Raw genomic sequence first — 26,728 nt, forward strand, 5'->3', positions numbered from 1 at the left:
CCCTGCCCTTCTCCCACCGCATGGGCCCAGCCGTGCCCTGACTGCAGACAGCCCGGCCCCTTCCCCCCTGCTCCAGATGTGGCCCTCAGGCCAAAAAGTTTTCCCACCCCTGGTGTAGTGCATGGAGCACCTCCAGCGCGCTGCCCACTGAGCTCGCTGCCAGGTCTCTAGAAGGGGCTGGGGGGCCACAGGTCACAGTGACAGTACCTGGAGGGAGGGGTTCAGTGCTTCCCACAGGAATGGATTTTGAGGGGGTGGGAGGTTAAGAGAAAGTAAAACAAAAATGAAAGTGGCCTTTCCATGGGACAGTTCAATGTGTGTCTCCTTTGCAACAAGCTGCAGAAACTCTGCCTTCCAAAAATCATAGAATCACAGAATTGGAAGGGACCTCAGGAGGTATCTAGTCCAACCCCCTGCTCAGAGCACAACTAACCTCAGCTAAATCATCCCAGCCAGGGCTTTGTCAAGCCGCAGCTTAAAAACCTCCAAAGATGGAGATTCCACCACCTCCCTAGGTAACCCATTCCAGTGCTTCACCACCCTCCGAGTGAAAAACGTTTTCTTAACATCCAACCTAGACCTCCCGCCCTGCAACTTGAGACCGTTGCTCCTTGTTCTGTCATCTATTACCGCTGAGAACAGCCTAGCCCCATCCTCCCTGGAACCCCCTTTCAGGTAGTTAAAGGCTGCTATCAAATCCCTCCTCACTCTTCCCTTCTGCAGACTAAACAAGCCCAGTTCCTTCAGCCTCTCCTCGTAAGTCCTGTGCTCCAGCTCCCTCATCATTTTTGTTGCCCTCCGCTGGACTCTCTCCAACTTGTCCACATCCTTTCTGTAGTGGCGGGCCTCCCCAGCAAATAGCAGATTCCTAGACATGTAGAAGTGCAGCACAGAGGAAAGAGGAGTCGTATGTAGCAGTTGCGAAGATACATACACCACAGGAGCATCTCGACCCATGGTCTCCTTGCCTCCCAAACTCCGTACCTGGAACTGATAGACTCGCAGAGGGAGCAAAAGGCATTTCATTTGGCTTTTGCCAGCCTTGTTGTATCTGCTCCGATTGTGGATCTATCACTGCTTATCAGAGATGTGCATCTACACAGCCAGCACTGCTGGGAACAAGCTGGGGCTGCTAGCAGAGGTCAGAGAAATCTCATTCCAGACTCACAAACTGATTGGGCCTACAATCTTCAAAGGGTGGGGCAAATAAATGCAGAGACATCCAGCTGCCATTTTTTATAATGGTTTTTCTGGCCGTGACCATGCTTTAGCGTCCTGTTTCTCCCACGGTAGCAGGTCGAGATCATTTCTTGTTCTAACTGGCTCTGTTTCAGGCTATTTCCTGTTCAGATATATGTTTAATGTGATTTCCTGTTTGGACGGATTTGTGCTGAAGTTATTTCCGATTTGATATATATTTTCCCAAGGAATGGTGTTTTCTTCTCCCCTCATTTCTTTAAGCAGTGGATTCCAGGGGCTGACATTCAGGGCAAGGTTAAATCAAGACAGATCACTTCCCCACTTGGTGATACCCCTAGGCCTTGCTCCTGCACTATAACTATGCCCTATTCCCTTCTTGGGGTAACAGGGCCATCCACAGAAGAGCCATCTGCTGAGCTGGTGTGGGACCCCCCAGTACTCCTCTTTGGGCAAACTGGGGGCCTCCCCTGTCTCCAGATCCTCACCCCCTCTCTTCAGCCAGGAAAGGCTCTGTCCTGGAGGAGGGAGGATTTAGCTCCCACTGGTCTGCATATGGGGCCTCTGCTGACACCATGCCAGCAGTCATGATGAACTTGCTGCCATAAGACTTCCCTGCTGAGGCATTTTTTTACAACAGTGAGGGCTAGAAATACATGTAGTTCAATGAAAGCTGAGACTGTGCCCTCCTCACTTGACCCGCGCCTGGGCCTTAATCCCGCCCCGATTTTACCTCAGCCCCTTTGGACATTTTGGAGGTGTGCAGGAGGGAGGAATGAGAGAGGGATTATGGACATACAGCCCCCAAGTATTAGTGATGGCGGGCTGGGTGACCAGCTGTGATGCTTGGTTCTAATTCTGTCACTCACTCTCCCCTTTCTTCCTTCTCGTCTTCTGTCTGCCTGTCTCTCTTCTGTCTCTTCCACCAGTAGCAGCCGTACTATTACACCGATGTCCTGACTGTGGGCTGTGCTGTGGGGGTTGGCTGCTGCTTCGGGACACCGCTCGGAGGCAAGTGGCTGCTGCCCTTCCTCTGCCTTTCCTCAGGGTACCTCTGTCCCCGGCCCCCAGGGCAATGCGTATTTCCTAGCGCTTCAGCCTGACCCACACTCCTTCCCTGGTATGTCCTCTCCCAGCAGAGAGACTCCCTCCAGCAGCAAGAGACTCTGCTCTCTGTCTCTCTCTGTCTCTCATTTCTGCCATCCCTTTCTCTCTGCCTCCCTTGCAAACTCCTTTTGACCCAAACTGAGTGGGAGCAGTGGGCAGCGATGGCTGGGTGGGAGACTAGAGGGTCTGGGCAGATTTCCACGTATCTGTCCCGGTGATAACATCTCTGTTTCCTCTAGGGGTCCTCTTCAGCATTGAAGTTACCTCCACCTACTTTGCTGTCCGCAATTACTGGCGTGGTTTCTTCGCGGCCACATTCAGCGCCTTCATCTTCCGAGTGCTCGCCGTGTGGAACAAGGATGCAGGTTCCACTTCATCTCCAACTTCTCCCATGCCCAGAAATGCAACAGGGGTGTGACATCTCTTCTGCCATCCTCCTTGCATACATGACAGGCAGAGAGAGGGAAGGAAGGGGGAGAGTGGCAAAACTCATGTCACAAATGGTCCAACCTACCCTATTTCCCCCAGGCTTAGATGTGTCTAGGGTTCCCCAAAAAATTCACCGTGCGGATACTTTGGTCCCTAAGAACTGGGAGGATTCTTGAGGTGAGGATTCATCATTGGTCAAAATAATGTAGGGCTGCAGACACAGAGACATGCCATCCTCGAGGAGGGAGGTGATAGTACTTGCAGCCGCATGCTGGGAATGCTGTGATCTGGTTGGGCACCTGTCAAGCAGAAAGGTAACACACTGGAGGGAATTCAGAGAAGTGCAATAACAGACTGATCAGGAGGCTGGAAGGACTGATATATGAGGAAAGATTGAAAGGGCAAAATATATTGGCTAGTGATGATGAAAAAGGACAAAATAACTCTCTACAGGTAGCAGAAGAGGGTAAATACATCTCTCATGCAGACATAAACACCACAGAGGGTGAGCCTTGTTCCGAATGGTGCAGGGAGATAAAGGGGAACATTTCAGATACTGCAGTCATGGAGACACAGAGAAATTAGGTAGCTGGATATGAGGAAAGCATCTAATGTTGAGGGGCAACATTCTCTCACAAAGGCGGTGGGTTTGTCAAGTTGGATCAGACCCATGGTTCATTGAGTTCTGTGTCCCGTTTCTGACAGTAGCCAGGACCAACTGCTTCAGAGGAAGGTGCAAGAGCCCTGCGGTATGCAGATCTGCCCCCCACAGAAGGCCTCATCCTATCCCTAGTAGTTAGAGGCTGAAGTAAGGCCTGAAGCATAAGGTTTAACATCCCTTCCAATGCTTACTGTCAATAACTATGATAACTCTGGGGATTCTTCTTGTCCATATAAATGTCAATCTCTTTCTGAATCTTGCCAAGTGCTCGGCTGCCACGACTTCCAGGGGCAATGATTTCCAGAGTTAATCCCATGTTGGGTGGGAAAGTATTTCTTCTCTGACGGTTTTGAATGTCCCACCTTTCAATGTCATTGACTGTCCCCTTGTTCTTGTGCTTTGTCACAAGGAGAACAGACGTTCTTGCTCTACCTTCTCTAGACCAGTCATTATTGCGTAGATTATTATCATGTCCCCTGTTGTTTGTCTTCTTTCTAAGGTAACAATCCCAGTCTTTTCAACCTTTCTTCAGACGCGAGTTTTTCCAGGCCCTCACTCATTCTCATTGCTCTTCTCTGAGGCCTCTCTAGTTCTGCAATATCCTCTGGAGATGAGGTGATCAGTTCTGCACACGGTATCCAGATGAGGCCACGCCATGATTTATATAGAGACATTATAATGTTCTCCATATGACTCTACATCCCATTCCTATGCACTCTAGCATCTGGTTTGCTTCTTTGATTGCAGCTGCACATTGAGGAAAGGTCGGCACTGATCCGTCTATGACACCCGGGTCCCCTTCCTGAGTTGATACGGTTCATTTAGAACCCTGCAAGGTGATAGTTTAAATTTCTCCCTCCACTGAGCATTCATCAATGTGCCATGATGTTGTGCATTCCCCTAGCAGGTTTAGGTCTCTCTGAAATTCCTCCCAGTCCTCTATGGTCCTGAGTAACACAAATAACTCTGTGTCATCTGCTGATTCTGCTACTGCACTATGCCCCTCTTTTCCAGACCATTCATTTGTTAAACTACACAGAACCTATTACAGAGTCTTGTGGTCCCTGCTGTTAACCTTTAGCCATGATGAAAATTAACCATTTATTCCTACTCTGCTTTCAGTCTCGTAGCTAGTTTTTGCTCCATGAGAGCACTTTGCCTCTTACCACCTTGTGTGGGACCTTGTCAAGGACTTTTGAAAGTCTAAATAAATGATGTCAACTGCTTCTCCTTTAGCCATCACTTTACTGACGTGTTCAAAGAATTCTAAGAGATCAGTTCCTCAGATCACTGCTACAGCCTTCGTTAAATGTAGGTATGTTTGCTACCCTCCAATCCTCTGAAGCAGTGGCTGTTGTTAACGAGAGAGTGTATATTTTTTATTAACAACATGGCCACTTCATCCTTAAACTCTTTCAGAACCCTTGGGGGTAACCATCTGGGCCCGGTGACATATTGCCTTTTGTTGGTTTCCGCCAGCACCTCTTCTCTGACCCTCAATCTCTGAGACCTTATTGCTGTTGGATAAGAGCAAGTCAGGGTCAGAAGCCCCCCAACATTCTCAGCAGCAAAGACACATGCAAAGAAATCACTTACCTTCTCCGCCAATTCCTTAGCGTCCTTACTCTCCCTTTAACTCCTGGTGGTGATCCCAGCGACCCACCAGTTCTTTCTCCAGTTTTCTGCTTCCCGGATATTATTTGTTTGTACACCTTCAGCTGTTTGCTCTTCAAACTCCATTTTGGTCCTTCCAATTTCCCTCCCACTTCATGCCTGCTGCAGGTTGTGTTCCTGTTTCCTGCCTTCATTAGGGTCAGGTTTCCAAATTTTGAAGGATTTTTGTTTGGCTCGAATAGGCTCTCGAGCCTTGTCTGCAGCTATATTAGTTTACTCCTTGCCTTCCTGGTTCTCTTTTTGTTCAGCGGTGCACTGAGATGCCTATCGTTCCTTTAAATAGCATCCATTCCACCTCAAGAGATTTTACCTCCTTTACTTTCCACCTTCAGGCCTTGGGACTAACCATCTTATTTGATTGAAATCTCCTTTCTAAAGTTTAGCATCACTTTTTGGTACTTTACTTGCCCTTGGGATGTTGAGCCGTATTATATTGTAGTCACTGTTCCTTTACTGTCTCAGCTACTGTCACTTCTTGAATTAGCAACTGTCTGTTTTGTAAGAGTAAGCTGAGAATATCCTCTCTTCCCTTGTGGTCTAGAACTCGCTGTTCCAAGAAGCAATCACGCCAGTGTCAAGATATTGTTTCTCTCAACTTGGCCGTGTTGTGGTGTTTGACCACTTTACATGTAGGTGGTTGGAGTTCCCCAGTATCACCAGTGATTAGGTTTTCCTGCCTCTGATCTCTCTTCACATTGTGCTCTCAATTTCCTTTGCTTGAGTTGGAGGCCAGTAGCACATTCTTACCTCTTGGGATGTGTATCCCTAGAGATTCAACTGTGTGGTCTTGTCCACTCTACATTTTTATCTCAGCAGACTCTATGGAAACCTGTAGATACAGTGCTACTCCACCACCTCGTCAGCCTGGTCTCTCTTTCCTGTATAGTTTGTAATCAGATATTGCAGTATCACATGAATTTTTGTCATTCCAACATATCTCTGTGAAGCCTATTTTATCAAAGTCCTCATCTACGGCAAGAGTGTCTTTGTTCCCTGGTTTTTGCTTTTGAACTTCTTGCATTAGTATATAGATATTTATAGTTTTCACTCTTGGCTAGGTGGAAACCTCACTGCTGGAGTGATTTAAAACTAGAGTGGAAGACAGTGAGGGCAGAGGAGCAGAAGAGTAGGAAAGGGGGTGGATAGATAAGATGGGACCTAATTGGTCTGTTCCCTCTCTGATTTCTATGACTGTGATTATTCCTTCTGATCTGTACCAGTTCTGAGAACTGGGTAAGTGGAGTTCCCAGAGAGGATCCCAGTTTTGTCCCCATGAGATGCTCTTGTCGGTTTGTGACAGGGATGCTCCCTGGGGATATGAGCCCAGCACGCCTCTGAGAAGATGATCTCAGCAGGGGAAGAATGGGAAAAAATCCATTTATCTTCTGAGGCTAGGAAACTATTCCCAAGCAGAAAACTTTGACAAACTGGGATTAGATTGAAAGTATATAACTTTCCTTAGCCCCCTATCCCCATCTCTACCCACATTAAAAGAATATTAAGGGTACAAAGTGAAACAGTCAAAATGCAGGAAATGCCAAAGTTAACACTGTCTGCACACCCTTAATTTGACATGTGCATTGCTAATTACACAAGCCCGTGCTGCTATTTCCCCACAGATCCTGTCTCATTCAGGGTGTAGATTGGACTCTCTCACCCATTTCCCCCCTTCCCATCTCTTGCTCTCTCTTCACTCTCACAGTCACCATCACCGCCCTGTTCAGAACTAACTTTCGCATGGATTTCCCCTTTGACCTGCAGGAGCTGCCCGCCTTTGCTGTGATAGGGTAAGTCCAAAGGGAGTTAACAAAGTGCGGTGCTAATGGGAGATCAAGCTGACCTGTGGCAGATCTCCTTATACAATGGATGGATAGTCGGTTTAAACCACTGGACTCTTTCTGGAGGTTTGCCACTACTGCAGCACCACCACTTTTGAGTGAGCATGGAAACCCAGTCCCAGTTCTTCTACTGCTCACAGGGACTGAACCCAAAGCCCATTTGAAGAGCACAGCAATCCAGTTCAGGTTCTTCACCTTCTTTTGGGAGGCTGCAGCCAAATCCATTCGAGGGGTGCACGGAACTGGAGTGGGATTTTCAACAACACCAAAGGAGATGTCCGTACTTCCAGCGGGAGGTGTACAGACATACCCCTGCTAGCTCTGACTTGGCGCACTAAAAATAGAGGGTAGCTGCAGTGCAGTGGTGCGAGCAGTAGGAGGGGCTAGCTGCTTGCGTACGTCCCCATCTGCGATGCTGGGCACATGCTGGGGGCAGCCAGCCCTCCTGCTGCTCACTCCACCTCAGCCACCCTCCATGTTTCTGACAGAGCTGGTGCGGGTATATCTACCCGAGATCGAACTGACACCTCCAGTCACAGTGTGGACATCCCCATAGTGAGCTAGGAACACACGTCCCACTGAAAGCCACGTAGGCACTTTCTAAAGTCCCACCCATCCAGTGTGTTCTCCTTCGTCTACGGCTGCCTGGGAAAAAGTCCACTAACTCGCCCACTGCAGGTGGATCCATTAGTTTGGGTGGGCAAGGGGAAATTGGCCCTGTAACTTAAACTGTAGGACTGCGAAAGCTCCTGCAGCTGCCTTTTGAACTGCCTCAGACTGTAGTTCTGTTCTACAGCACCGCCCCTCGGCTGGTAGATCAGTGTATTGACGGGCAACTAACAACAATTCCCAGGCTCAGGGCGAGAAGGCGTTTCAGATATCACCGTGATGGGTGTGATCTAAAGGGAGCTAATGAGCTCCATTAGGGGAAAGCCAACATGCGGTACCTTGGAACGCAAGCACAAGCACTCACAAAACTCATTGCAGCGTATCTCTAATCCCCCACCCATTTAGCAACGCATTCCCACCGCCCTCGCAAATTCCCGCCTCACTGTCTCTCCTCCATTCTAGTCAGCGTCTTTCCTCACTTCCAGACAGCACAACAAACGACACAAGTCCAGGCAGCGTGGGCAAGCAGATTTTGTTCTCCTGGGCTTGTAAATGTACAAGACTGTTTTAAGAGGAGCACCCCCTCCAGTGCCAGGGTGGTGGGGTGCTGAGCACAGAAATCCACTTCAGATTAGAGCGCGCCACCTGGAGTCCTCCACAGGGAATGTTTTTTTCTATTAAAACACCAGAAATGCGCAAACGTCGACAACACGTGATTTTATCACGTCTCATGATTCTGTTAAAACACCAGCTCCTGGAGTTCTGTGATTACAGAAGAATTTCCAATTTCATTGAAATAAAATACGTTTCTAGCCATCACGATTTCAAAGAAAAGTTTGAAAAGGCACCCGAGTGCACTTTAACGGCTCCAAAACTACAAGGAGTGCAATGCCCCTGTTTATTATTGTTTTAAAATCTCACAATTTTTAAGCCAATCTCAAGATTTTAGGAGCCTGATTCATGAGTTTTGAGGGCTTGGGGTTGGCAATAGTGATTACATTTTCCTTGTGGATATACCCAGAAAATAGTATAGAGCTTGCTTAAAGATCTGGTTGTAAAATATTTCTCTCTCGGGTAAATGCAGCTAGTCAACCTTTTCAAAGCAAAACAGTTTTTTAATTGAAAAATGGCCTTATTTTAAAAATGAACCTTTCGGGAAAGTTTCCTGCTTAGGGTTTTTCTTCTTTTGGAAAATATGGCCAGAAGCTGTAAGTGAAACACTCAGTCGCTGGTGTTTCTGACACGGTTTCTGCGATGGGCCGCTGGTCTTTATGTGTGACTGGCCAAAGGCGCTTTGCGGCCTGGTGCAGCTACTGAAGCCAGTGAGGTTGTGGGTGGGTTTTGTTCCCATTGCCAGTTTTGATTGGTGGGGGCAGTCACATGGCAGGATATTTATTTTCAAAATAAGACGTTTTCTTTTTGACATTTTTCAGTTTTGAAATACAAAATATTATTTGGAATGGTTGATTTGGAAATTAAAAAACAGTAAAAAATACCATAGGAAATTTCAAAACAGTAAAAAATGAATCAATTTTGAAAATGCATGCAATGAAAAGCAAATCCTCAACAATATCTGGTGGCAGTGAATTCCCCAGTTTAATTATGTGTTGTGAAAACAGTATTTCCTTTTACCAGCTTCCAGTGTGTTTCTTTTTAACTTCATTGGGTGAATGAGATGCAGCCCTGACTATCAGGTTATATTCTCTAGTCCTGATTACACCAGGAAATACAGAGGCCAATGCCAACACAGAGGGTCTGCCACACTTTTTGGTTAGATAATAAATGATTAGGAACATAATTCAGTTCAGCAAAACACTTACACATGTGCTTGCTTTAAGCACACGAGTAGTACCATAAATGTTGTTGAATCAGAGCCAGAGTCCCTGTATACTTTGTACGATTGTATTTCCTCATGCAATCTGACTTCTAAATTCTTCTGGCCAGATTTATCCTCCGCCTTGACCCAGATCCCCTCTTCCATCCCCCAGTTAGATCTGTCCAACTCTCATAGGTCCTTACACCTCACCCATCACCCTGGCATCTGCGCAAATAGCTGTTTGCTCAGACACAGAGCTAGAGCGATTTGCAGTGTGGTTGGTCTCAGTCTTGCTGATGCTGAGTGGAACCTCTGACAAGCCTTATATCCCACTGTCTGTTGAGCAAGCGATGTATAACCTCCATTGCATGCCAACCTAACCCAGGCTGACAGTGGGGTTTCTCCGCTGGGCAGTGGTGTGTGTGTGGGCCTCCAGGAAGCATCTTTGGAGGCCTCTGTAACAAAAAACAAAGCTGGAAAGTAGTAGAACAAAGGAAACACCCTGGAAGGTTCCTGTGTCCCAGAGGGCTGGATATCCCCTTCTGAGACATGTTCTGGATCCCCTTTCCCCCCTTTTGGATATGGCAATGTTCAAGGTATGAAGGAGGTTCAAAGAAATGTTTCTCTCCCTTTGCCAGAAACCCCAGTGACGTCAGTAAATGGCTGTGACTGAGATATGCAGCCTTACGAGCAAACTTTGATTCTGCCCGTTTGTTGCCATTGAAAAGGCTAGGTGAATACCCATATGTGAAATTATTCCCTGGCTGAGAAACGGCATTTTGTGGCGTGTGCTTCATGTCATTTTGTTTCATTTCCTCCCACTTTAGGATCTGTTGTGGGTTCCTTGGAGCCTTTTTCGTCTACCTCAACCGCCAGGTGGTTCTGTGTGTCCGACGGCATACGGCTCTGAGCCAATTTCTCACCAAATAGTGAGTGCGCTTGAGCAGCAGCTCTCTGCCTGAGAGGCCAGATTCTGATACCCTTCCTGACACTAGATAACACCAAGTGATCCCACTGAAGTCACTGGACCGTCTGTGGAGTTAGGTGCTACTCAACATCAGTCAGAGGATCACAATCTGACCCTAAGGGTCTAAATCATGTTGAGATATTTCTATCTGCAGGGAAGAAAATCTGTTCTGAGCTGAACTTTCATCTTTACAAGTCATAAACAGCTTCTTGGTCCAGGAGAGAGTCTAACATTCCCCTGCAATTTTTATTAGGAGGAGAAAATATCACTGGTTAGACAGGACATGTTCTTAAAGTAGAAAATGAACAATTTCTTCATAAGAGCCGCTGTTTACTTTTAGAATATATTAAAGAGAAAATGCCCATTTCAATTTGACCCAATATTTCAGTTTTGTAAAACAAACATTTATATAATTAGGGCTAACAGAAATGTTTCCATGTTAAAAAAAAAAAATCTCAGTGAAAAGGTGTTTTTAAAAAAACCAAGTAAATGCTCTCCTACATCAACCCAAATATTGCATCCAGGAGAACAAACAGTGAAACGCGGTCCCCGCTGAAAGGAATACGAAAAGGAAAGATAACAAAGACATTTGTGCAGGACATTTTAAAATATCTTTCACCTCTAATAAATCCTAAAGGATTATTACCAACACAGAGAAAGCAACATATCTCTTCACAAGATGTGGGTTTTAAGTGAGCTGTGTCCCTTTAAAGAAGAAATAAAATATTGTATTGCCTCTTAAAACTTTTAAGGGCCTTATCCTCTGAGTTGTGGAGAGGCCTCACCACCTAGCAAGCGGCAGGTGTGAGTAGTGAGCAGCTCCTAGACAAAGGGGAATAGTGACATTTCCCGTTAAATGTCAAAAGAACGGGATTAATGATGTGGAGGCAGAATCTTCTCTCCTATTCATTATGAAGCCTTTCGCTGGGGTACCATCAGAGCCATCTAAAGTATAACAAAGTACGTGTAACGGCAGAGCAGAGCCTGAGAAGCAAGCAGTTTACTTTATATTTGTGAGCAACTTTTACATACATTCATGGAGTGTAGGGCCAGAAGGGACCACTAGGTGATCTAATCTGACCTCCTGCCTATCACCCAGATACCCGTGTATCGAGCCCAGTAACCTGTGTTTAATACTCAAAGCTGCATGGGAAGATTCAGAAAAGTTTGATGAAGGACAGTAATATCTTGCACTGAAATCGTATTTTTGCCCCAAAGGATTCCACTACCTCCGTTTTACATCTCATCCCAGCAATACGCTGCCCTTTAGCACCAGGCTGGAGCACTGGGGTCAGTGCTGACTCAGTGGGGAGAGGACCCCCACTACTGAGCCACTCCCTGCAGCACCAGAGCCCCCTAGCACCACACTGACACCGTGCGGTCAGTGCTGACTCAGAGGGGAGAGCATCCCTCGGTGCAGTGGTTCCCAAGCATTTCCCCTGCATGACCCCATTTTCAGATGTGTGGTTTCCCAGTACCCAGAGAGCGTGGACGTTGCTGTTTAAAAATGGTGTCCTCCCTGCAGTGTGACCTCACACACACTGTACGTGCAAGGTCACGCTGCAAGGAGGATGCCGTTTTGCTTTACAAACTGGTCTCCTCTGGACTGCATCATTTCACACACACATGGTGCGTGCGAGGTCATGCTGCATGGACGGCGCAGTTTTGTAGAGCAAAATAGCATCCATGCGACATGCCCTTGTGCATATGGTGCGTGTGAGCTCACGCCGTGCGGAGGAGGGCATTTTGTTAACGCACGCTCGGGATTGCTGTGAGCCCATCTCCTGATGAAGCGACCCCACTCGGCGTCACTTGGGAACTGCTGCTCTACTGAGTTACCCTCTGCAGTCTGTCTAGCACCTTAGTTGCTGACTTTTCTGCAGGCAGCCACACTGGGTCGGACCAATGGTCCATCTAGCCCAGTGTCCTGTCTTCTGCCAGTGGCCAGTGCCAGATACTTCAGAGGGAGTGAACAGAACAGGGCAAATTATTGAGTGATTCCCCAGACCCACCCTTGCGTATATGATCTGACACAGTCACAGTCCGAAGTCATAGGGCCGCAGGCAAAGAGCACGATATTACATTGTGTTCAACTTCTTTCTTTCTTGTTTCAGCCGCCTGGTATACCCAGGAGTCATAACCTTCCTGATAGCAACGGTGACCTTCCCGCCAGGGTTTGGGCAGTTCATGGCTGGAGAGGTGAGAGTAGTGTTAAAGGGGTAAATGTATAATTCTGAAAGAAATGTGTGTAACCTTCTCCCCAATGCCCAGATCAAGAAGCACACACCGTGTTGGGTGGGAAGGACTTGGGGGTGTCCCCTTCCCAACCAGGAGGCAGGAAGAAATTTAGGAAGAGTTTGACCTCTCCTGAGCTGGGAGGAGAGGTCGCTCTGAGCACAATAATCTACACACGCCCTGTCAGGCAGATTTGGGGAAGGTGCCCCGACTCCCACCTAGGGGGTTTAGGGAGGGGAATGTAAGCCCCTTGAACACAAGAGGAGATTACGTAGATCCTCCTCTGCCCAAGTTAGGAAAGCCCTCTCTCTTTTCTGAGAGGATTAAGGTCTGGGGAGTTTAACTCTTCATATTCTAAAAGGAAATATCCAAAGAGCATCAAACTTGGGGATCCTCTCTCCTCTCTGGTGGGGAATCTGGGGGTAACATTGACCCCATTTAATCTTTTGAGAATCACTGTTTTCTTGCCTTCATTCCTTGCAGTTGATGCCAAGGGAAGCCATCAGCTCCCTGTTTGATAACTACACCTGGGCGAAGCACATGGGAGACCCACAAATCCTAGGGAAATCTGCCGTCTGGATCCACCCCAAAGTCAGTGTCTTTGTCATCATCCTGCTTTTCTTCATCATGAAGGTAGGAAGCCCACCCACCTTAACCTGGCAGTGTGTCTCCCCTCCTGTGGGAGTGAGAGCTCCTGACACCACCCTGCTGGTTGTAAAGTGCTTTGAGATCTGCTGAGGACAAAGCTCTAGCTAAGAGCTGGGTATTTATTGCTATGATTAGGGTGGGTTTGAGGGCTGTGTGGAGGGAAGGTGGGTCATTTTGAGGGTCGGGGCTTGGATTTCCCCTACATGACAGGGGAATACTTTTCTGGAATTGATAAACTGGCTTTTTGCACTGCCCCCGTCTCCTTACTTGTGCCTCCCGCTGCGGCAGCTACCCGGCCAAAGGTGACTAGTTGCTAGCTGATAGGGAAGCCCCGGACCCGCAGACTTTTCCTGAAGTCAGGGATCTTTGCTCCGTGGGTAACCTACCTTTGCTATGGCTCTTGGTGGTCCCTGTCTGGAGCACAGGAAGTCCCTACCAAGGAGCCTTTTGTGCATGAGGCTGATGTTAAGTACAAGATTGGAGACTAGTGAGTATTTCCCCAAGCATGATTTACTGAAGTAGGAGGCTCCAGGCTTTGTCTGCAGGACTGAGACCTGGCCGGAGCATTCAGCTGGGCCATGGCTTGCACAGCTGTTCAGTTCAGCACGCTAGAGTAACGACAGGCTGGGGCACTGCAGGTCCCGGCAAAGACCCAGCGTGCTGGCAGAATGTCCTGTCACAGTGAGATGAGACTTTCGCCACAGAGTGTGATGGACAGTGCAACAGTTCAAAGGCAGAGAGGCGTAACTCTCCCCTCCAGGGTCCACAATATGAACTATCAGGAATGAGATTTTCTGATAGAAAAATAGTGATGAGGAAAACCGGTGTGTTCTCCCCCGGGGGAAGGAAGAGAGGCAGCATCACCCAGATCAGCAATGCACAATACTGACCAGTGGGGACCCGACATACTGCCCTGGGCAGACGGTGTGTACTTCCAACAGACACCTACCGGTTCCGCTTCTTTGCTAATGCCGGGATTATTTGTCAAGCCGATCAGCGCTTCTTGCTTTGAACTGAGAGAGGGCGGGTGGGCCACAGGGAGTAGCTGTGCTGTGCACAGCAGGTCCCTGATGCAAGCCGTGTGCCCCTCAAAACTAGATTCATGTGAATGTTTCCTAGCGTGCGGTAGAGCATTCCTGCCCCGAGAATAGAGTCTCTGCGGCCGTGACGAGTCGCGAGAGCGGCTGTTTCAGGCGGTCGGTTTGTGTTCAAGAGGAACAGGCCGCACGCAGAAGACCCTGCCCCTGGGCTGAGTTTGGCACTGCTCGGGGGGAAGGGAGCTGAGTTGGTTGTTCTCCTCTCTTGCAGATCCCCAGGTCCTGGGGCCAGCCAAGAACCCATCTAGTCCTCAGCATTAGAGTAGCCGTAGGGCTGCTGCCCCAGGGCCACTGCAGCAGCCAGGGTGTGGAGGTGCTCAGGCCATGGCCACGCTCCCCTGGCACGTCTCTGCACCGGGAGCTGGGGGGATGCTGTCAGTTCTGCCGGCTCTAACAGCACCTGGGGAATCTCCCTCTGCGGGGGGGGGTGGCTGGACCTGCTGGCTTTATGGCCCTTTTACACCAACTACCCTTCGCAAAGCTACCCTGGGAAGGCACCCAGCAACTGTACGATGCAGAGCATGTCACGCCCGCTCTCTGAAGACCTCACTGACTTTCAGCTCTGTGGTTGGATCAAGGATGCCGTAGAGATCGCCCCCGTCCCTAGGAACAGCACCACTGCAGCGGCTGAGATCTGCTGGGCCGCTGCAGCTGAGGGTCCCGTGATGTGAGCTGTCTAGGGTAGGGTGGCAGGGCTCTCTGTGGAGCCCTCAATGGTAGAATCCACTCATCCTTTTGATCTGACGAAGGCCAAGCGTGCTGGCCGTCAGGGCATGGGACTAGGCTGGTCTGTTTCCTGAGGAAGGTGACTGTGAGATCAGCTGGAGAGGGGCTTGGGAGTTCCCAGTTCCAGCATGATAGTTTGTTATGGGTCTGCCAGAGGTTGTGGCCTGCACCATTTTATAAATAAGTAAAACTTCCAGGGGTAAGGGGGAATTCTCCATGTTTGTTCCATCCCTTGTGGATTAGCTTTCCCACCAGCACACAGTCATTGGGAAGCTCTGTGCACAAAACAGTCTCTGGGAGTGTTGATGGCTTGCATGAGTTCCTCCCGCTCTCCTCTGCTTCCCCGGTTCCCAGTTGCCCTTGGCTTCCTTGCCGAATCTGTCAGATTTCCCAATCGGCATTTCCTCATAAAGTGGCAGGCTGGAGGTTGTGGTGCGGCTGCAGGAGATGCTCTTGCCACACACTAACTATCACCCTGTGTCCCTCTGTCCTAGTTCTGGATGTCTGTCGTCGCCACGACCATGCCGATACCCTGTGGAGGCTTCATGCCTGTTTTTGTACTGGGTGAGTTTTAACCACCCTCTTGGGGGTCTCAGAGATTGAGTCTCAGAGAGAGGGAGAGAGAAATTGACAGAGAGACAGACAAGGCCAGAGTTCAGAGGTGTTTCTAAGAGAGCGTTCGGATGATGGCTCCCACAACTGTCTATGAAGAGCTCCATTAACAGTCTACTTGCCCAGCCTCTGACCTTTGTTCCGCCCCTGACCCTTTCTGCCCTGAATCACAAATGCTGATCCAGAAATTCCTCCAGTTTCTGCACATAGTGGGCTGGGCTCTGCAAGACAGACACAGTTACTAGATAAATCAGACATCGGGGTCAGGACTTGAACCCTGGCTCTTCAGTTCCAAAAGTCTCTTGAGATGAAGGAAAGCTCCCGTCTGGTACTAACAGTCGGCTTCATGTTGTCTCAGTGGCCCCAGCTACAAGACAGCAACATCCATCCTTCACTCAGAACCGATATGTTACAACCTCAGCCCTGGATTATTAAGTGACTCATGACAAGTGGTTGATGACTGATTATTGATTTTTAATCCCAAAACAGAAAACACTACGTCAAGCTGTCATTAGTGGTCAGTGTACATATTAGTAATTTAGTGTAAAATGTTGCAATTAAGTCAAAACCGAGCATTCGATCCCAGGAAATTCAGTTCAGGTTGCATGTAAAAGATATACAAACCTTCTTACGGTCTGGACGTGGAGTTTGGACACCCGGAGAACCCTCCACTCTGTGCTGTGTGGACACCATCCAAAATACGATACAAACGGTTTCATCCAATCTGGGACCACAGACTCACAGTAATCGTAATTGTACGTTCATTGCATGGTGTCACTACGGGGCAGGGTTAAGGGCTCTTTGGGTGCCCTCACTGCGCATTTTCAGACATGAACATATTTGGATTAATTCTGAATTTCCTGGGTTTGTATTTTGTGTTTTGGGATAAATATACCCTTCCTAGGGGGGCTTTTCCCCTTTTATTACTCATATAAAATTTCTACCTTAACTCCATCATAATGTAGTTTTTGTTTTAACATATGAACATTTCTCATATGGTTTCACTCAGCATAGATAACACATATTCCCTGCCCCGAAGAGCACAGCCATTTTGGGTGGATGGGTGATAACCCGTGACCTCATGTGATGCTTTCCAGGGGCTGCATTTGGCCGTCTGGTCGGTGAAATCATGGCGTCGCTCTTCCCCGATGGGATCCTATTTGATGGCATTGTTTACAAAATCTTACCTGGAGGATATGCTGTCATTGGTGAGTCTCCATGTCTTTCTCTTTTCTATCCCTGCCTCCATGAATCCCCTGGTCCATATGACGCTCTCTTTCCTCTTCCCCCGCAATTGGGAAAGGCGCAGCAGCCCTGACGGGAGCAGTGAGCCACACTGTCTCCACAGCAGTGATCTGCTTCGAGCTGACGGGCCAGATCTCCCACATCCTGCCCATGATGGTCGCCGTCATCCTCGCCAACATGGTGGCCCAGAGTTTGCAGCCCAGTCTCTATGACAGCATCATCCAGGTGAAGAAGCTGCCTTACCTGCCTGACCTGGGCTGGAATTACATAAGGTGTGGTACCACCAGTGGGGATTGGGAAGAGGAGGGGAAACAGTGGAAGAGGGAAACCAAGGAGGATAGGCTAGGCCACAAAGAAACGGACAGGAGGAGGTGGAAGACACAGAAACAGAGCGGGAGGAAGCTGAGAAACAGCAGGAGGGCAGTGGAGAAGGAGGGACTCGCCCACTGAGGGAGGGAGCACAACACTGCCCTATGGTCTCATTGCCTCTGTAGTTACTCCCACATGCGAATATGTGTCTGCCTTTATAACGCACACATCCGAGAGGAGCGCTTGTTTTGCTTTCCTCTTCGGGTCATTTTTCTTTTCGACATACTTGAATGATATGTGACCCCTTCTCCGTATTGTCTTTGTTGGTCTAGCAAATACAATATCTTTGTTGAGGACATCATGGTGTGCGATGTGAAATTCATCTCCTCCACTTGTACGTACCAGGACCTGCAGACCCTGCTTCAGAGCAGCACCGTCAAGACCTTGCCTCTGGTGGATTCCCCAGGTAAGCGGTGTAGGGAAACAGACCTTTTCTGACGCCTGCCTTGGTTGAAAGAGTCTGTCTCTGGAGATATGTGGTTTGGAAGAAACAGCATGGTCCAGTGGATGGGGAACCAGCCTGGGAACCCAGGGACGTGACCCTAGCTCTGCTGCTGATTGGCTGTGTGACCTTGTCCAAAACCCCCTCAAACCGCTCCATGCCTCAGTTTCCCTATCTGTAAAATGGGGGTGATCGTGCTCCTTATCGACATGGATAAAGTGCGTTGAGGTCTTTATATCCTGCTTTGGCTGGAATGGATGTCAGCTGTCCCTTGCGTTAGAGAGACAGTTTGGCTGTCATGCTCACACAGGGGAGTCTTTGCCGAGGCGGCTGGCCACAGACAGACCCTGCTGTTCTCTCGAGCTCTGTAGCTCCCAGGTTGACAAATGCCACCGGTGCTGCCTCCTGTCACCACACAGGGATTCCCCCGTCACGGAAGAGACCGCTGACTGGAATGCCTCCAGTCGTCTGGGCGGGCAGAAACGCAGGCCTGAGCATTTTCGAGAGGCGGGGGTTACAAGGAGGCAGCAGGGAGTGGGACAGGCATTGGTTGTGAGGGCAGCGTGGCCGGGAGGGGCACTGGGGAGCCAGTGGGTGGGAGCAGCGCTGAGCGGGGGCGTGGGAACGGTGTGTCTGCGGGGATGGGTGATGTATTCGAGAAGGAAGCTGATCTGATTTGTTGCTAGGCAGAGACAGGCTCGGCAGCAGTTTGGACTTGTGGGAGGGCAGCTGGCTGGGGCGTCGTGTCAGCGCCGTCTGTGGGGTAGCAGGAGGGAGAAGGACTCGGGGGTGTTTTGCAGAGGTCTCAAGCCGGGATGAATGTGGGTTATGCAGGCGGGGCAGGAGTGCTCAGCACGCCTCCTTCGGGATCCGCAGGGCTAAGCTGGCCGGTTTGGGCAGGGAGGGCAGGCCCACGCGTGTCCTTCAGCTGAGCCCCACGTCACCTCCTCCTGCAGAGTCCATGATCCTGCTGGGCTCCGTGGAGCGCTCGGAGCTGCAGGCCCTTCTCCAGAGGCAGATTGGCCAGGAGCGACGCCTGCGCATCGTCAAGGAGACGCAGCAGAAGCTGGCTGAGGCGCCCTACGATGGGCACAGCAAAGGCCCGTGGGCAGCCATGCCCAACTGGAAGCGCGAATCTTTTGCTTTCGTGGATGAGGATGAGGATGAGGAGGAGAAGGCTGAGGTAGGCGGGAAGGAGGGGAGATGAGGGATAGACAGACTGAGCTCTGGTCTGCATTAGAAACGTATGTCGGTATAACGTGGGAAATCCACCCCGCTGAGCGACGCAGTTACGCTGACCGGACTCCCAGTGTAGAAAGCGCGCTGTCCGTGGGCGGCCGTCTCCTGTCATAGCTACTGCTGCCATGGAGATGGAGCACCTACACCGACGAGAGAAGCTCTCCCATCCGCATAGGTAGCCTCTTCCCGGAGCGCTACAGTGGTGCTGCAGGTGTAGACAGGCCCTGAGCCGCAGAGAGACACTGGGGGAGGGAGGCAAAGGAGCTATTCCGGGTGATTCTTGTTTTATTTCCTTTCCCTCGGCAGCCACCTCCGCACCCTTCTCCTGCACCCAGTCACCCCGAGGAACTCAATGGCCCAGTGACTCCTCATCATAAACCAATGCCAGAAACACCGGGGCCCCAGGAAAGCCCAGGTATGGTGACCTCCAGAATGCTCCAGCTTGCCACCCCCAGCACTGGGAAACCTTCGTGCCTGTTTCTTGTGTCTGGCTGAGGGGCTAAGGTTGGAGCTAGCTGGAACATTTCCATTTACATGATTTTTCACTGGAAAAAGCTGTTTCAACAAAACCGATTTTCTTCCTCCAAATTGTGTCAGTTTTGACAGAATTTCCCACCGATTTTTTTTCAAAATGAAAATATTTTTGTTTCATTCTGAAATGTTGTTTACGTGTTTTCCATTTGTATATTATTTGCCATTGTTTTATTGTGTGTCCTGAGGTGTCAGCAGGAATAGTAGGTATTCTGCATTAGCGTTATTGACATGTCGTAATCTGATACGCCAACCCTTGAAATACTTTAAAAGTAGCAGCTGCTCTGAATGATGCACAGCTACTAGTGACCCGGCAGGAAGTCCTGGAAAAATCATACGCAAATGACAAATAAAAGACAATTCAAAATGAAATGAAGATTCAAAATGCCAAACCAAAACTCCAACGCTGTCCGAAATGAAGATGGTCCAAAATGGACATCGTACAGAGTTTTGTTTCATGGGACGAAGCACACACACGTTTTGCAAAGATTTGATTTACTCCAGTGCAGAATGAAAACAAATGTCAAAAAGTGGCATGTTCTTGGAAACCAGAAGTGGTGAGGTTTGACCAGCTGTAGCTGAGACCCTGTGTCTGGGGGCAGGAGCAATGTGGGGAAGCTGCTGGTTGCTGTGAGCTCATCTGCTCTCCTCATGTTAAGGGGATTGTGTTGAGATTACTCTCTGCGATCCGCCTTGTCACCACATACACCAAGCATGTGGCTTCCTCTGTAGCCTTTCATGACAGCATGGCCAGATCTGGCCCCCCCCACGTTACAGAACGCATCACACCATCCTGCCCACTCACATACCCTCTAAGCAGCTCTAGAGACCCCGTGGTGAAGATGGCACCACCGTGACTTGCCCACCCGCTCCACATTGTTCTGCCTGTGAAGACTCTTCTCCTGACATCTCACCCTACGTTCCCATCCTTAATAGCTTAGACGACCACTCAGTGCCATCCCCTGAGGCTGAATCGCCCCCTCCCACCCCACATACAGACACATCTTTACTGATGTAGCTCCGGCCATGGGTAGATGTACAGCGACATATTGTCGTCCCCTGTTTGGACCCAGAGGAGCTGAGCTCTCCTGACTCCTCTGGTCCCTGAATCACCTTCGTTGCCCCATGTGGGCGTTTCTCTCTGCGCCCCCTGCATTGCACGGAGCGAGCTGATGGTGGCCAGCCCCTGAGCGTGAGCAAGGCAAGCAGGGCTCCTGACTAGTGCCGCTAGCCACCCACAAGAGGAAGAGATGACATGGAGCTGGCTGGCCAGGGCGGGGAGCACTTCCTTGCTGCACCCCTTTGGGGGGCGTAGCATTGAGCACATGCCCCTTCCCTCAGCGCCACCAGTCTGGGCCAGTGCCCTTAAGGTACAGCAGGGTCCCTGGTATGCTCAGTGTGGTTGCAGAGCAGTACGCCAGCTAATCCACTACTCACCGGATGGCACCGTTCTCGTTGTCTGAGGAGTAGTCACCCCAAGAGGAGTAGGGAGGGCCCCTGGCTTGAGCCATTTTAAAGACAGCTGGACAAAGCCCTGCGGAATAAACGGCAGGGAGCCACCCTGAGGTGATGGGCGGAAGAGGGGATTGAGCAGATATACTCTAACAGCGCACTAAACCCTCCATACAAACACTGAATACTCCCCAGCCTGCCTTGGCGAGGGGCTAGGCCTGGTGCCTTGTATTTAGTCTCTCACTTGTCCTCGTTTTTTCTCTTCCTTGTTCCATTCTCTTCCTGCAGCCAGGAGTTTCTGGAGCTTGAGGCAGCTGATCCAGCAGCTTTTGTGCCACTACAACCATCCGCCGGAGATGAAGAGTGCTGCCCAGGTCAGGGACCCGGAGAGCCCGGCGGTGCAGTAACAGGGGAGGGAAGGGGAAGGAAACAAGGCCCCCCTGAGAGGTCTTGGCCACAGGGCAGGGGCAGTGGTGTCAGACAGGAAGATGCATGAATGACGCTGAGCTCCTGATAAAGGATTAGAGATTTCCCCGAAGAGGGTGGCCATGGCACGCATGGGGAGGTAAGGATCCTGCTGGCGAGGCGCTGTCCGTGCTGCAGGTACGGAGAGAGACAAGGCAGGTGAGGTAGTATCTTTTACTGCACCAACTTCCGTTGGTGGAAGGTACAAGCTTTCAGGCTACACAGAGCTCTGCGCCAGGGCTGGGGAAGGGAGCAGACAGCAAACTGCAGCTACTGAGGCAGGCATCCTGAGCGTCTGCTCAGATCTAAGAAGGTAGGCAGGCCAGGGGTGCTGCCAAAAGACATCAAGAGCAGACCAAGTGAAACCCCGCACCAAGCTAGGACCGGAACCAGCGTGCAGGCCAGAAGCAGCCCAGCATGCAGATTCCACCCGCCATGAAGGACAGGGGACCCTGCGTCAGCTGTGGGCTGCGCTGGCGGGGCGGGTTAGTTGCTGGCGTGTGGGAGATGCAGCTGAGCTTAGGGGATAAGGGGGCCTTGCACTCGGGTTCTGCTGCGGCGCGGGGGCTGTGCATGCTGTCACTGAGGGCGGCTGTGCTTTCCGTTCTCCCCAGGAGCCGGTGGAGGTTGTAGACACAATGAAGCCCGAGGAGGTAGGTCTGGATGAGGAGAGGGGGGCTGACCACCTGCTCTTTCTCCCCCAACTCTTTGAGGGAACAGCTCTGTCCTCTCAGCCCTGGACGCTGTCTCCTTCCTGGGACGGTCCAGTGGCCAGGATGGAGTTCAACCCCTCAGCAGAGGCCATCCTGCGAGACACTGTCCCCTCATCCCATGGGAATGGGGCAGCCTATCCTGGAGCGACGGGGGGGAGAGGGAGCTCCGGAAGGAGAGACAGAGCGCCCCCATCCCTTCTAAACAGGACTGGCGAAGCCCTCGCCTTCCTGGAGACTTTCCTTCCCGCATGGCACCCCTGCTGGGGCGTCTCACGCAGAGGCGCTGCCAGGTTCCCAGCTGGGGCTGGAGGGATGGGAAACCTCAGGGGAGTGCTCTGGGGGGGTGGCAGGTGGGGGCTGGGGAGGAGGGGGGAAGAGCAGCAGAAGATGGGGGCCGGGAGCCGTGATGGTCACTGTGAGCGCGGTCTCCTCCTCCCTGTGGCAGGTCCGTGCCTGGGAGCAGCAGGAGCTGAGCAAGGAGGTCTGCTTCGACAGCTGCCGCATAGACCCCTCCCCCTTCCAGCTAGTGGAGAGGACGTCCCTGCACAAGGTGGGTCTGAGCTCCCTCCCTCCTGCCCAGCCGGACTCCATCCTTCTCCAACCTGTCTGTCCCTCTGCAAGCCCAGGGCTCAGCCCCTCTGCCTGTCTTCCTGGCTGTCTTGCCTCCTCCTGGCCTCTCTCTGTATTTCTCGCGCTCTGACCCCGTCTCTCTACCTGCAGGATTCACTGAGCTCCCAGCAGCCCAGTAGCTGGCTGCAGCCTCCTGGGAAGTGAGACGTTACACTGAATTAGGTCAATGCAATTGCTTCACAGAAGCACACTAGGATCCACCAGCCATTGCGTTAGCGCTGGAATTCCTTCTCCCAGCCTCTGGAGGCCAGCTAGAGTCACACACACTAGTCCTGGGATTCCTGCTGCAAGGCTGTGGGTGCGGCGGGAGCCAGACCTCAGGCATTTATACAAGCAATGATCCGGCGATGCTGGGTTTTGTACACTAGCTTGTCTGAGAGCCACACGCAGCAATGGGGGTGAGGGATTTGCACCCCTGGGACCACAGACCTCCACCCCAGCACATAGACACTGGGATTCACATTCCCGGCCTCAGCGCGCAATGGGATCGGCATGCCTTTGTCACTGTATTTATAAGGGGCCGGCTGTCACGGATTAGAGCCACACTCCCCAGCACCAAAGCACAGCAGGATCTACCCCACTGCGCACTGAGCCGTGGGTTCTGCACCCTTGTAGCCATGTGCCAGGAGCGGGGCTGTGAGTCAGTGTGAGAGGCTGCTAGGTGTCCCGAAAGCACCCCCAAGCACACAGCAGCGTGACCTGAGGGGAGGCCTTCCTGGTTAGACGTCCCAGGAAGAAAAAGAACATTTGAGCTGCATGGTGCTGGCGCTCTGGGCTAACCACAGTGATGTTCCAGCAGGTCCAGGCGTCTCACAAGTGTAATGGGGTCTACCCAGCAAGGGTTAGCATGACATTGTCCACTCCTGGGGTAGCTGCTCACCAGGGTGGCTCCAAACCCAAAGGAATTGGCGTTGGGATTTCTGAGCCCTGTGGGAATTTCAGCCCCAGGCTTACAGCCAAGCCTCTCATTCCCGGCATCGGAGGACGTCAAGCCCCATGCTGCTGCTCATGGATGTTCTCTCGTCTTTTCTCCCACAGACACACACCTTGTTCTCCCTGCTGGGCCTCAGCCATGCCTATGTGACCAGTAAGGGGAAGCTGAAGGGAGTGCTGGCTTTGGAAGAGGTAAACACTGCCACATCGTCACGCAGGCACTCAGGGCCAGCTCTAGACCAAATGGCGCCCCAGGCGAGGAGCGTCTCCGGCGCCCCTCTCCCCCATTTGTTACACTTTTCCAGAAAGTTTGGAAGGTGCCACGAGATTCTGCAAAGGTCCAGAACGCTCCAGGAGGATATTGAACCACGAATCCCCATTCGGAAGACCTGAAACATTTTACTTCAAACGTCCTGTTTTCCCTTTTGTCGCTAACAATGAAAACCGCACCCCGAGCCCGGCGCCCCCCACGCCCGGCACTGCAGGCAGTTGCCTGGGTCGCCTGCCCTAAAAGCAGCTCTGCAGACACTACCACCTCCTGCCCAGCCCCAGATATCCTGTGTATTATCACAATGTCCCACAGCAGGCGGGAGCCAGCCGGGGGGTGTCAGTTTCAGGTCTGCAGTCACTACGTTTCCCAGCACTGCAGTTTCAGGTCCTGGCAGCACTGACTTAGCCCTTCGGAGGGAGAGACGTTGTGTTCCTGGATGTGCGTCTTTCAGAAGGGTCCTTAACAAACCAAGGCCTTTCTGCTTTGCATGGATATTAACGATCCCCTGGTCCTTTTCACGAGAGCAGGGTCCATACCTGTGTGGCCCACGCCGGATCCATTTAGCCGGTGTCCGTGCCAGAAGTGGCTACCTGGAGATGGCATGGAGCTCGCCCAGTGCTGTGGCATGAGAGGCACCGCAGTAATGCAAAATCTGCTCTCTCCAGGGGCTAGGCTCCTGCCCCCTTATTGTGGAAAGTAGCTGCACTCGTGTTGTGCTGCGGTTTATCAGCCACCCTTTAATTCCCTCTCTCTCTTCCTCTAACCTTCTCCCCCGGCAATAGCTCCAGAAGGCAATTGAAGGCTCCACGCGCTCTGGCGTCCACCTCCGCCCGCCCCTTGCCAGCTTCCGGGACACCAACCGGACCTCGGTCAGCAACGAGCAGGGTGGCCAGGCCTCCCAGGTGTGGGGACGGCAGGACAGCTGCGTGGTGCCTTTGAGAGGCGCTGCAGACTCAAGGATGGAGAGCCCACTGTCCTCCAGCTGCCCCTCCCCACGGCCCCCGCCCGTCCCTGAGAAGGGGACGGGGCTGCGCTCTGCCTCCGCGCTGGATGCTGAGCTGGAGGAGATGGAGCTGTCCGGCCCCGCCGCTGAGAACATCTCAGACATCCTCAAGGACCTGAGCCTGCGCTCCACGGACCTGGAGGAGGACGATGAGGAGGATGAGCCCCTATAACCAGTGGAAGGAGGGGAGGTTCCCACTCCACTCCCTTCAGCGAGCCAGCCCTGCTACACCTGCTCCTCAGGGACTGTCTCTCCCCAGCGCCCTGGGATCTGCAGTGGCTCAGCTGCGGGAGGGGTGACAGGACTGCCCTTCCGTCTGCTGCCCTCACGGCCTGGAGAGCTGGGCTACCTGGGACAGAGGGGGGGCGTGGGGTGAGAGGGAAAGGTGGACTCCTCCAGGCGGTCCATGGGCAGCTGGGATTAAGGCCCCTGCTCTTTCCTCTCCCAGCGCTATGGTGAGCGTATGCGGGGGGGGAGGCAGCAGGAACCGTAACGAGGCCTGGACACCCCCGGTTGCAGAGGCAGGTGCTCTGGACACTTTGTGCCGTGGTGAGAGGGGAGCGGATGGGGCTGCAGCCTGCCATTCTGCATTCCCTGGACCGCCTGCAGCACAGCATGACTTTCTCTGCCCCCCACCGCACCCTCTTCCCAGTCCTGCAGGAACCCTCAACCCGCCGCCCCCCCCGCTCGACCTGGGAGTCCTGACTGGTGAAAATTCCCAGGGGGGAGGGGGATTGTGCAGGCCATGAGAGGGCAAGAACCCCAAACACCTTCCCGCACGACCCACCCAGCCACAGCTGGAACCCAGGAGATTGCGGCTGAGCCAGCCTGGCACCTGGAGACACCCTGAACCCCTGAGGTAACAGGAGCTTTATTGACAGTGGCTCATTCATTAGCATCACCCGCCTCCCTTCACTCCCTAAGGGTGGTCGCCATCGTCCCAGCCCCCACCCCACCCTCTGCCCACACACGTAGCCTAGAAGCAGCTTTCAATCTCAGAATCCCACCCCCAACCCCATGTCCCTGCAGCCCCTTCGGGACCCTCCCCTGCTGTGCACCAAGAACATTCTCATCCAGAGACATCGGGTCTCAGTCTGGATTCTCCCTCTGCTATTTTCCTTGGTGGGAAGAAGCTGGGGGCTCCTCCTGGGCCCTCCAGCTCTTCCACAAAGAGAGAGGTTTCTTCCTGCTCCCGTGAGCGTGGCTGGGAGGGGGGAAGGGGTGCCTGCTCGGTGCCATGTTCTTCAATGTACTCAGGACTTTACAAAAAGGATTGGATGGGAGGCCAGGCTCCTCGTTTTCCGGCTGGCTCCTTGCAGTGTTTACGCAGAACAGCCCAGGCTGGCGTGGAGTGGTCAGAGATCACACAGGCATGGGCGAATGAGGAGGAAGACTGTATACACGTTCCTATCAGCTGCTCCTGTGTTTGTCTCTGCACCGGGGTCGGCACTCTCCCGATGAAGTTATAGTCTTAAAACATACCAACTCCTGGGGCAGGGGATTGTGGGCTGGGAGCAGGCTGATGGGAGAGAAGTGAGAGATGGCAGGGAGAAGCCGCTCCGCTCCCCACTGCCCCATTGCTCGCCCAGGAAGGCCCCCTTTTTAAACACTGCTATCGCCTGCTATTCCAGCGCTGGGCACCCACCACACAGCTCTGCCAAAGCAGCTCAGTCCCAAATCATAGCACCGCTTTGTATGCTGGTCCTGGAACCACCCCCCTCTCCCCCTCTTTGTCAATACACCTCAGTCTCGGCCAGCAGCCCCCCAGCGTTTCCAGTCTGGGGACTCTAGTTCCCCTCTGTGTTTCTGGGCTACTCAA

General features: G+C 51.8%; 1 protein-coding gene across 1 annotated transcript in view; it reads left to right on the forward strand.

Moving 5' to 3' along the window:
• Positions 1-25,536, forward strand: part of CLCN1 (chloride voltage-gated channel 1) — a 39,993-nt gene extending 14,457 nt beyond the window's left edge. The window contains exons 6-22 of the mRNA XM_067570036.1: positions 2,130-2,208; positions 2,544-2,669; positions 6,771-6,855; positions 10,159-10,260; positions 12,413-12,497; positions 13,017-13,166; positions 15,499-15,568; positions 16,714-16,824; positions 16,920-17,133; positions 17,503-17,636; positions 18,629-18,855; positions 19,218-19,326; positions 21,183-21,268; positions 21,974-22,012; positions 22,518-22,622; positions 23,741-23,827; positions 24,689-25,536. Of these exons, the coding sequence (XP_067426137.1) occupies positions 2,130-2,208; positions 2,544-2,669; positions 6,771-6,855; positions 10,159-10,260; positions 12,413-12,497; positions 13,017-13,166; positions 15,499-15,568; positions 16,714-16,824; positions 16,920-17,133; positions 17,503-17,636; positions 18,629-18,855; positions 19,218-19,326; positions 21,183-21,268; positions 21,974-22,012; positions 22,518-22,622; positions 23,741-23,827; positions 24,689-25,081 (2,202 nt within the window). The 3' untranslated portion in view covers positions 25,082-25,536. The remainder of the gene's footprint in view (positions 1-2,129; positions 2,209-2,543; positions 2,670-6,770; positions 6,856-10,158; positions 10,261-12,412; positions 12,498-13,016; positions 13,167-15,498; positions 15,569-16,713; positions 16,825-16,919; positions 17,134-17,502; positions 17,637-18,628; positions 18,856-19,217; positions 19,327-21,182; positions 21,269-21,973; positions 22,013-22,517; positions 22,623-23,740; positions 23,828-24,688) is intronic.
• Positions 25,537-26,728: the final 1,192 nt, after the last annotated feature.

This window comes from Emydura macquarii, unplaced genomic scaffold (genome assembly GCF_026122565.2).
Source record: "Emydura macquarii macquarii isolate MOO-44397 ecotype Brisbane River unplaced genomic scaffold, CSIRO-AGI_Emac_v2 contig_2979, whole genome shotgun sequence".
NCBI lineage: Eukaryota > Metazoa > Chordata > Testudines > Chelidae > Emydura > Emydura macquarii.